Genomic DNA, 11,968 nt, shown 5'->3' on the forward strand with positions numbered 1-11,968 from the left:
CCTTGAGCTTAGGACAATGATTTTGTTCTACTAAATGTGGACTTTAACAAACCTTATGATGGAATAAGATGGAATTTTATGTTGACTACTTTGTAATTTATGTTTATCTCCAATTCCATTCAAATGGTATGTGCTTTATTTTCACTTGTGTCAACCAAGATCTTTGTGGATGGGTTTAGCTCAACCTTTCCTTTTAAGAGATCCATCAAGCAAGGGTACTCCCTTGCACACTTATTGTTTGGAATGGTTATAAAGCCCCTCCTAAGGAAGCTTGACTTGAAGGTTCAACAACGTACAATTAAGGATCTTCTTCTCTCAAATGGTAAAATTTCTACTCACAATCTTTTGTTGATGACAACTTTAATCTAGTGGAAGTGGATAAGTCCTTAATGGATGCTCTATCTAAGACTTTTAACCAATTCTCCTTCCTCTCTTACATAGTAATATGTCACAAAAGAAAACTAGGATTGTTTTTCTTGTGTGGGATATACCTCCTTACTAGCCACTTCAACTTGGTTTTAGCCTCATTGAGCATGGGGCCATCTTTCATTACTTGGGTTGTCCCTTGGAAGTTTCAATGATTGGATGAGGAAGATTGCAACTACTTCAATGTTCAATCAATCCTTTTGGGACCAATTGAGAAGCCCTTTCCAAGCTTTCTTTGGTCTAGTACCAAGCAATTATTATGTTTCATCACATGGGAAGTATTTTCATTGCAAACAATCACTTGGTGGGTTTGGTAAGAGAGGCACTTGTTGATTTGGTACCAGTGGAAGTTAAAGATAAAGTGAATAGGCTTATATTCTCATTAGTGAAGAGATTGGGTAGTGATCAACCTAGGGCTCAACTAGATATTAGAGTGGCCTTGGTTGGGAGGACATCTTACTAATCAATATGAAAGATTAAAATCGAGCACTTAGAGGTAGCACACTTTATGGTGGATGGGAGCTAGATGGGTATGACCATTGGAACAACATGAAGATCCCCCTTTACTAGAAAGCATGTATTTTTTTTGGGCTCCCTAGTTTCATGACAAGGGATAAATAGCTAAGATTGGAATGTTGCTCTCATGTATTTTGAGCAAGAGGTGAAGACCATTGACCAAGTATTTTGCAACCACTCAAAAGTAAAGGCAATGGGAAAGAAAGTGATAGGTCAAGAATGCAAACTTCAACTATAAGATTAGCTTTAAGGTTAATCCTTTTTGGTAAGGTGATCAATCTTGATGCACAATCTATCAAAGTTTGGAATATCATTAGGAGAATGGTGATTTGGTAGACATTCAAAGAAATTTTCATCTTTTAAAGTATTAGGAGTACCACGTTTGTGTTTTATGCAAGTTAAACGGTGCTAGGTAGTTGGAAGCATGCCTCGACATTAGAGATACTTATCGTATTATACCTTTTATGAGAATATAATTATTCTATCTAGATACCTTATGTGATGACATAAATTACATTATCCTTAATATATTTGGGCATTAATTTTTTTCGAAATGGGCGATAGATATAGTAACAAGTAAAGACTTACATCGCCCATAGATAGGATAGAAGCTTAGGCACGTATTGAAAAATAAGACATATATGGATATGGATGAAGAAAAACTCCGGGAGGCTCACATGTAGAATCGTGGGTAGTGCACAGCATAAAGGTACTCTTTACATTGTGTTATATGCGAGGATGCGCGGAACCCTCGAGATGTAAATAAAATAAAGAATAAGGTGATGTATTTTTTCATACATTATCCAGAACCGATCAGACATATGGATGCACATTGCAAAGCTATGGAGTGCAGAGAGAGAAGCCGTGCTTGAGGGCTGCGTCCCAAGAGCTTTCAACCTGCGAGACGAGGATGTCGCCCCGGAAGTCGTGATGCTGCCAGGCCTCAAGGGCGTGCAGCATCCCTGCAGCGTAGCACGCCCTCGCCACATTCCGAGGCATCACGTCCTGAAACAAAAGAAAAACAAAGAGATGGACACTGGCTTTCAAGTCCGCCATCGCAGAAGATGGAGAATCAACAAAAGAAACCACAGTTACAAACCCTAACACGCGCCCGGCAACTGGCATGGGAGAGGAGACGGAATCAGCAGACACAGTCACAAACCCTAACACACGCATATCATGGAAGACGGCATCAGCAACCACAGTCAAGAACCCTCGCACCGACGCACCTGGCAAGCGTGCAGATTCTGAGCGTTCGCAGGAAGCCTCAGCCCCGGCACCATCCCGTAAGTGCAGTCCCGCGCCCGATGCTTTTGAATGGGGAACGTGGTGTATAAATGAAAATGGGTACCCATGGGCGCCCACCTTTGCTCTTTATAGCCTAATTGGTCACCCACTATCCAAACCTGAGCATCATTGAACAAGAAACTTGTATGTGAGCCATGGTTTTTATCTTTTTAAATATTTCCATTCACATGATTAAGTGTGTGAGCATTGTTGAACAATAAAATTTGTCTATATTTGGTTGTCACACCACACATTCATGTCAAGAGTTTATTGTAATGCACTATCAACACTTTTGATGAGACTTTGACAAACTCCATGTCTAATGAGGCACTCCGTGCTTCCCTAATGTTCTTGTCAAGAGTTGATTCGCTAGGTGTCTAGATGAGAATCACCTTGCACTCTTTGCCAGCCTCAAAACCCTTGACATAAATGAGATTTTGTTGGAACTCCACATCAATCCTTGCCCTCAAGGACTCGTATTCCTTCTGCGATGGAAACAAGGCCTACCATGGACATCACAAAAGAACACTCACCAATATAAGAATGATAACATAAATAGTATTCTATCCAACGTAAAGATGTCCATGTAACCTTTTACATTTATATAAACTCAAGATATTGCATGCAAGTAGACAAGTAAGGGTATAAATAAATAAATAAATACACACACACACACACACACACACACACACACACACACACACACACACACACACACACACACACACACACACACACACACACACACACACACACACACACACACACACACACACACACACACACACACACACACACACACACACACACACACACACACACACACACACACACACACACACACACACACACACACACACACACACACACACACACACACACACACACACACACACACACACACACACACACACACACACACACACACACACACACACACACACACACACACACACACACACACACACACACACACACACACACACACACACACACACACACACACACACACACACACACACACACACACACACACACACACACACACACACACACACACACACACACACACACACACACACACACACACATATACCTATGTAAGATTTACATATAAATATACACGTGTGCATATACATGCACTCTTTGTGTGCATACACATGTCTATGTTGAAGAGAGTGTATTACCAAAACTTTTCTTCCAACTCGTTCAACAAGGTATGTTGCAATGGCACGACCCATTCTAGAATTAGCATGAGTTAAGAATACATGATCTTTGTCATCTTTTGCAATGGCTACTCTCTTGACCACAATGGCTGTAGCTAGGGTTTCCCCAGTCACTATTGGAGTACAAAAACCCTTTTTTTCCAACTTGATCACATCAAAATTTGCCTCCTACAAAACGTTAGCTAAATTAAAACCATCACTCACCTCTCTCTCTCTCTCTCTCATGTATTTCTGTATATTTATTGGCCAAATCAACAAATATTTGTCCTTACCTTATTTAATAATCCTAGGCCTATAACCTTTGCACCTGCTTTGTGAGCTTGAATGATGCAATCTTCAATCCAACCATTAATCCTTCTTTTTTGTGTCTCCATGTGATACTACAAAAGTAAACAAGAAAGACATCATGTTAGATTATAGGGAATAATATAGACATAAATGCTAATTTTTCATGCCATTCTCTCTTAGATTTCTAATGCCCCTGGGGATTCACAACAAACTATAGACATGCAAAATCCACTTTTTCATGCCATTCACTCTTGGATGTCAAGATACCTATTGAGTACAAGGAGTTTTCACTCTTATTGGTAGTTAGATGCTAAGTAGCCTCAATTTGGTTGATTTCACAACTTGTACTTCAAGTTTTATGTATATCACTCATGAGAGCTTTCAACATAAGAATCTAACAAATAGGTCAAGAGGCTTACTTGGAAACTGAAGCGAGGAATGATCCAAGTTTGGAGCTCCAAAGCCTTGTTGTAAGTTGTAGAAGGGAGAACATGGTGAACCAAACCAACAAACGGCGTGGCAAAGAGCCACAGAAGTAGTACAAGTGGCAAAGTGAAAGGCCATAAGAGCCATAAATACCATTTGTTGGTATTGTAAGGATGGGAAGCAAAAGTTTGAAAGCCAAAGGGAAAATGGAAGATCGACAAAATCTCTGTTGCATGTGTAAGATACACGCAATCCACTTTCTCTTCCCGTCCTAAAATCACAAAGTAATAGATTACACCAAATAAAATGACATAAGGTCATATGAAAATTCATTTAAAATAAGAGGCTATTATTTAGACATGGCCTTAAGGTATTAATATTTCTATGACTTCAACTAATCTAGCTTGGTAGTGGTAGTTAGAATTTGGAGTTATCTATAAGCTTAGACCAACAAATGTATGGGACTAAATAAACCATATAGACTAAGGATAATAAAGAAACTTAATATCAATATTGATCAATGAAAGGAAAACGAAAACTTTTCCTTTTGGTTTCTATTAACTTGTGACTAAAGAAATAACAAATGAGATAATGCATAGGTTTCTTATTGTTCCCCAAAATGTTGCTTGATAGTTATCATGCTTAATCTAGGAAAGATTTGTTTACAAAAATTATCACATACCTAAAAGATAATAGATTTTCTCACTCCTTCAATACTCAAGTGTAACTTGGGCAACTCATTAAGGTACTAAAATTTTGAAGCATGCACTTTATATTCCTCAAATTTTCCAAAATGTGCTCTTTTTACACTTCACTATAGTCATCATAGCTCTTTGCCTACTAACAATTCTCCCTTAATTTTCTTTTAACACACTTGCACAAAATATAAGAGTATTGTGCACATGCATAGACCTATGCATACATGCATGCCCATGCACATGAAACACCTACAATCGAACTCAAGAGATATTGCCTTACCTCTACGAGCTGTTTGATGGAGAGATTGCAATGTTTTATCTACGGTCCCATAAAGATAGTCATAAAATGGGACGAAAAGAGAGAAATTGGTGTGCACTTTTGTGTGATGGAGAGAATGAAACCTGCAACCATCAAGTTCAATGGTCAAACTTTTGATGCAAAAGGTATTGAAAATGCAACATACCATTTTGTTGTTGTCTAAATGAATCAACATAATCTAGATTAAGTAGTATAGAAGTCTAAAGACTAGCATTGAATTATCTTTAAACTCAAAGAATATTATCATGAAATGGAAACTAGATTGGCATTAGTTGGTTCATTAAAAGTAAAATAATTCTATCATGAGATAAACATTTTTGAAGCATAGATCCCTTGTGGCATATTTATGTTTATTGATGCTCTCTCTCTCTCTCTCTCTCTCTCTCTCTCTCTCTCTCTCTCTCTCTCTCTCTCTCTCTCTCTCTCTCTCTCTCTCTCTCTCTCTCTCTCTCTCTCTCTCTCTCTCTCTCTCTCTCTCTCTCTCTCTCTCTCTCTCTCTCTCTCTCTCTCTCTCTCATGCTCATGCTCATGTTCATTTTTCATCCTTAGAATATGGAATGAGGGTACACATGCTTCAAGATGTTGTGATGGTCTACAAGGTTACTAATTATTGTGCAAAAGAAAGCACTTGAATTCCTTGCAAACATGTATAATATAATTGCATCTCTCATAAAGCTCAAACGTTTACTATTTGACATTGACGACCAAGATAGAAATCAACAAAGGTTTACTTCACAAGAAGCATGGATTGAAAACAAAATAAAATGCTTGTAATACCTTTTGCTACATTTACTACTTACGTTGGGCTATACACCATGTACTTGAGTGGAGGAAACATTGCGTAAGCACGCTCTGGAATGAACTCAAAGTTGCAATGTCCCCATGCATTCATGAAGTCTACGAAGATAGCATTGAAGTAAAACGATCCAATTGAGCCAAGATTCATAAAGTAGGCAGGGACTGTGATCAACCCAAAAAGGTAGGCATAAAAGAAGTGCTCTAGAAAAGGATGGTTACTAGCTGTCAATAAGCACACAAGGTGTTAATGATTAGGAACACCACAACTTGTTGATAATTTAGAACATATACACAAATCCAATAAAGGAAATTTATATGGACACAAAACTAGAATCTATCTTACAAATATTTAACCAATTGCCTACAAATCAGAGTATTTAAAGAATACAAGGCCTTTACAAATTCCTCTAAAAGAGGCTTGTCTATAGCTAGAATTAATCCATCCCAACCTCTTTTAAATTGAAGAATGGTAAGTTTAGTGCACTGCATGCAATCCTTTACACATTGTATTAGGTAAGAATGCAATGACACCTTGGGGGAAGGAGGCCAAGACATATGAACCCTATGTAGTACCTACGAGTGGAGTATTTAGAAAACCCCTTTTGAAGCTCAGATAGACCTCACATGTATATCTTTTTAAGATGTAAGCGGCCCTTGTGCGTTGAATGTTTCTTTTCTAAAATCCCCAAAATGTTCAACTCTTGTGGCATCTAAAACATGGTGGATATATGATATTATTAGACATGTTTTCAAAAGCTAGAAATATTAGCGTATTGACATTGGCCAACTAATTAGAGTCACCAAATATCAAGCATATGTGGAAAAAAAGAGGACTTACATGTAACAGGTTGTGTAACAAAAGAAGAGTGATGGTGAGAGTGATATCTCGTAAACAGGTAGTGGTGATGGAGAGCTCTATGAGCCCAATAGTAAACCCACTCCACTGGTCCAATATGAAATAACAATGCAAGTAAAATGCCTTTGGTGTTCCATAGGTAAAGCTTCTTCACTCCAAAGACACTATGCTCATGAATCTCACAAAGAAGCCATAGTGACCATGTGTTCACGAGTATCATATTCTCCCTGTTGCCACATACAAAGGGAAAAGAGTTGAGTTCAAGCTTTGTACACTGCCATTCATACAAAACCTTTACAGCATTAGCATTAGCACATCAATCATCACAGTATTCATAATGAAGTTCTCATTTTTCCATTCAACTTGTGGCATCTAGCATTTAGACCCTTTGTGGCACATAGCTTTTGTCTTACAACCATTTGCAACACCTTTATAAAGCATATTATGCCTAACTTATGATGTTAGAAATGGATGTCATAGTGTGTAACTTAGCTGGTCTTGCTAATCAACATAGATATCACTTTAGAATGAAGCCTAAAATCATTCTTCACATGATTCAAGCCTTTTGCCATGGCACAAATGTTATTTTTCTAATTCTCTATTAGTTCATTTTCTAATGGAAAAATGAAAAGAAAAATCTCATTGCTTTTTTTTTTCTTCCCTCTTTCTCCTTGTCTCTCCCTCATTGACATCAATGCTTGAAACAAAACCTATGTTTGGTGCAATCCCACCTTTAAATTCTGAGATTTACCTCTAAAATTAAAATTAAGAAGCAAGGCAACCTTCAAGATTTGGAAGGAGTTTGGTATAAAGACCTTCAAATATATATATATATATATATATATATGTATGTATGTATGTATGTATGTATGTATGTATGTATGTATACCTTTTAAATTCTTTCAATGAAAGGTTTTTGTCACATTTTGGGGGAAATATTCTTCTTCTCATTTTCATTTTCCACTTCGGAACTTTAACCAGCGGTAAGAGAGGCTAATTTAATGATGCGAAATTCGAATGACTGTTGACACGCAATTGATTATTGCTCTTCTTCGTGTACACAATTACAGAAAGCAAGCTCGTGCAGTGACATTGCCTTGTTGGGTTAGTTTACCACAAATGAGCAAGACCAGCTAATAAGGCTGGATTCACATCCGTGCGGACAGTTTGGTGCTAGTGTTGGCGATGTGTCGCATGCTATCACATGGCAGGAAATGATGTCTGGGTGAAGGATTTTTGATCCGCCTGCATGATCCCTGCGCCCATAAACAAAAGGCTCACTATTCCTGCTCCTACGAGAGTAGGAACTTCCGCCATTGGCTCACGTAGCTAATCAGCTAACCCACTTACCAATCACGGATCAGCTTGTGAGCTTTGAATGGTTTCCTGTTTTGTAATACGTCTTTCCGGACTCTGTGTGTGTGTGTGTGTGTTTTACGAATGAGAGAGAGAGAGAGAGAGAGAGAGAGAGAGAGACCATGACGCTTCGTGGTCGATTTGCTCGAAGGTTAGGCTCCTGTCGACGATCCGGTGCTTGCGAGAGATGGAGGGCAGCAAGTTGATGGTGGACCAGATCTGGAAGCCCAGGTACCGCACGCCCGCCAGGACCAGGACGTGCAGGAACATGTTCATGTACCATGGCTGCCCCGTCGTGTACCAGTACACATGCAGAGCCTTGACTGCCAGAGGAAGGAACATCACTGCATACTGCACCATAAAATCATAATCTGGACCTCAGCACACACTCAGATAATTACTTCCATTGAGACCTTAGTATCGACCTTAATATTCCGATTAAGCAGGCTAATTAGAGGTGGATCAAGAACGAATGATGGAACTTAACCTTAATCATTATACCTTCCAGTTGCCTAAGCCCTCCCATGGGAACTTGTAAAGCACTCCTGGTGTAGGAGACGTCTTCTTCTTGCGGTGCGCAGCTGGGTGGACGTCGTCATGGTCCGTCATCACCTCCATTGCTGCAGAAGCTCAACTGTCCGTCTTTCTCCCTCCGGTCATGTGTGGCAGCATGTGTGCTGTATATATATATATTAGAGAGAGAGAGAGAGAGAGAGAGAGAGAGAGAGATTCAGCCTGGAGCCTATAGTACGTAGGTGATAGCGCCTTTATAATCGGCTTTGCCCAAGGCAGTGCCTTGCACATGCCTCGTCTTTAAACCCCCAGTAACCAGTTGCCTAGTACCTACGGCGCTCTCGCCTGCCATCTCTTGTTGCCGCCATTAACCCCTCCCGAGTCCCCCCAAGTACCCTCCGCGCAGTCACATGACGATGTCCCCTCAGGCAGGCTCTCACGGTCTCACCTGTCCACCCATCATTGATCATTCCCTGCTCTCATTTCTGTGCTGCAAGCTCGCATTTATATCGTTGTAAGGACACTACTGCACCAACAATTGGTACGTAAGTCCCTGTTCGCGCGACGTTGTGCCCTTGATCCTTGGGATTCCCTTTGGACACCCAAGCTACCACCCTAACTTCCTTCCAAGGTTGTGAGTTGGTATCAGGCCTTGATATTCTTGAATGACACCTGTTTGTAACGATTTTGCAGCTCTTGTTCTTCTTACGTTGAGGCAGTGCTCATACCGCCGCGCATTGCCTTTCCACAGCAAATCTTCAACTGTAGCTGGTACAAAGGAGTAAATATCTTCCCAAGCCACACGTTAATAAAAGGGAGAGAATGACTAGCTTGTTTTATTAGTACCTCAGGGGCCAAGTCCCCCAAATATCTCTTCACGGGATTCATTATTTCATGACAACTCCGTGAGAGGGTCCTCATGCTCAGCCCTTAAATTTGAAGGGCACTACATCTTTTCCTTTTGAAGGGTTAAAACAAGCTTGTCCTTCTTAAAAGATGGAATATAAAAATGAAGATTAACCTTCGTAATATAGGTATATTTGTAAGGCACATTTCTTAAATGAAGGATTGTTTTTTAACGCATATTACTTCACTTAGAATTCTTTCTACTATTTACATAATTATGAATTCATGCCAACTAAAAGAATTTCACAAAATATAAAAACATGTAGACAACCATAATATTGAAAACAAACATCTTTTTTAAAAAGTAGTTTGAAAGTACAAAGTATATAAGCCATATGAAGCTAGCATGCAAAAGTAAATTACATATTTTAATTGAAAATTTTTGTAACATGTTTTAAGAAAAGTTAGAGCAAACATCCATATATTTGAGTATGGAAAAAAACAACCAATCTAACATAATAAGGATGGAGTAAACTAGGTTTACAATTGGATTATATATACAGTTAAACATCGTAAAAAGTGAATTAACTATCAAAGATTACCTTGAAGCAAAAACAATTTTTAATGTCTTATACAATGAAAACTAAATGCCAATAGAAACATCACACACTATATTGCAATCAAAAGTTGAAGCATGTAAAAAAGAGAGAAAGTATTATCCTTAGCATTATGGCACAAATGAGAATGCCACATCAGCTTACAAAAAGAGAGTAAGTATTGAGACCAAAATCTTCTTGAAGTTTGTCACAAGTAGGACCAAAAAGAGAGGATAGATACATTTGATTTGATATAGTAAGGCAGCTACCACCAAATTGCTAAAGTCTAATTACAAAAAGTTAGTGATGTTGGTATGCTTCTTATGAATGCTCCAAAGCTTGGGTGCATCTTATCTTCATATTTTTCCAAACCTCAAAAATTAAATCCCAATCTACTTCTTCCATATTCTTTGGAGTAGAAAGAGACATGAACGTGAGCATATCTAAAGTACAAAGAGAGAAACATGATCTCTCATCACTTTTAACCCGATTTTGTTTTGAAAAACCTCTTTCACAAGCCACTGAACTTGCAGGGAGTACCACCACAAACTGCCACAACTTATATAAAGGTGGAAACATCTGCATCCATTCTACTTTAGCACCACATTGACCCCAAGCTTCAAGTCTTGTTGAAGGATAAGACTCAAAGAAATATTTAAAAAACTTTGCAACTCACCTTCACATTGTTTAGAGTGAATCAAAGGTCTCTCTCCCCTTTGCCAAATTTTTCACAAAGCTGAGAGAGATATTGTCGAACTACTTGACCTCGAACTTGTGGATCCCTAGAATAGTTTTTAGGGGGAAATAACTTTGCTGCAGTAAACAAGTGATGATCTTGAAACCTCTCACCAAAGTTAGAGATCAATCTATGAACGAATGCCTTTGCTAACCAGTTGCATTCCTCGATAGTAATCACTTCTTCTTGACCCACTAAAGAAGTAAACTGCAAGATATGTTGATGTACAACACCCTCTTTATCCTTGCATGAATAAACTCCATTGTTTATGGCCTTCATGAAGCTACTTAAGTGCTTAGAACCATTTCCAAATATACCAGTTATGTACCAATCCTTCAAGAGATTAATAAGCACATCTATTTCTCGTCCAATCATCACTGTTATGTCACAATCATTTTCTTGAAACTTCTAACTTAATATGTTAGTCTCCTTGAGTAGATCAGCCATGAAATGTATAATAAATAGCAACTGAAAATTTGTTGCTTTTTTATACATTGTTGGATACTTGCATTTCCAATATTCCAACAATGTAGGTAACACTTTTACCAACCTAATACAATAAAATAGCAAAGTCAAGTAAGGATTTGATAATAAAAGCAATATTATTTTATTTAAAAACACAAAATAAAAATCTACATTTACATGAAATTTCCACGAGACAACCATCTTACTCCATGAATTCTCATTATCTCATAATTTCTAGATAAGAAGGCAAGCATGAGTTTATTCACTTCAGCTCTTCTAAGGCATGAGTTTCCAATCCATTCCCGAACCTTGTTTGCAAAGCTATCGACATGACTAAATTCACCAAATCAATCACAAGTATCTTTTATCACGAGAGCCTCTCTATGGGCAATACAATGTATCCCCAACAAATGTGGCACATCCTTACAAAGCTTTGCAAGTAATCCAGATCTTTTTCTAATCATAGTTGCAGCACCATCAGAACCCATAGCAATCATTTTACAAAGTGGAAAATCTAGATGTTGCAACACTTTTAAGATGCCTTCATACATGATTTAAGCCTTGCCATCATCAACACCAATCAACTTTACAAAGAAGGTTGCACAAGAGCCTGCAC

At 38.5% G+C, this 11,968-nt stretch overlaps 1 protein-coding gene across 1 annotated transcript; it reads right to left on the reverse strand.

Annotated features, from left to right (window-relative positions):
• Nucleotides 1-1,622: 1,622 nt before the first annotated feature.
• On the reverse strand, nucleotides 1,623-9,036 carry LOC148018497 (very-long-chain aldehyde decarbonylase GL1-4-like). Its single transcript, XM_087661635.1, has 11 exons — nucleotides 8,698-9,036; nucleotides 8,318-8,547; nucleotides 6,823-7,067; nucleotides 5,987-6,206; nucleotides 5,148-5,269; nucleotides 4,163-4,440; nucleotides 3,728-3,835; nucleotides 3,417-3,623; nucleotides 2,622-2,732; nucleotides 2,172-2,348; nucleotides 1,623-1,947 (listed from the first exon to the last, which is right to left on the reverse strand). Exons 1-11 carry the CDS (start codon nucleotides 8,812-8,814, stop codon nucleotides 1,783-1,785), a joined length of 1,980 nt encoding a protein of 659 aa, XP_087517761.1. The 5' UTR covers nucleotides 8,815-9,036; the 3' UTR covers nucleotides 1,623-1,782.
• Between the last annotated feature and the right edge of the window lie 2,932 nt (nucleotides 9,037-11,968).

Source organism: Lygodium microphyllum, chromosome 21 (genome assembly GCF_053477565.2).
Source record: "Lygodium microphyllum isolate KBCC chromosome 21, Lygodium_microphyllum_v1.1.10, whole genome shotgun sequence".
Lineage (NCBI taxonomy): Eukaryota > Viridiplantae > Streptophyta > Polypodiopsida > Schizaeales > Lygodiaceae > Lygodium > Lygodium microphyllum.

Bases quoted from the DNA above. Each gene is read 5' to 3' on its own strand.
- LOC148018497 (XM_087661635.1), bottom strand. From the start codon at position 8,814: ATGGAGGTGATGACGGACCATGACGACGTCCACCCAGCTGCGCACCGC. The intron at 8,548-8,697 runs GTATAATGATTA...TTTATGGTGCAG, and splicing joins AGGGCTTAGGCAACTGGAAG to TATGCAGTGATGTTCCTTCC. The intron at 6,207-6,822 runs GTAAGTCCTCTT...GCTTATTGACAG, and splicing joins TGTTACACAACCTGTTACAT to CTAGTAACCATCCTTTTCTA.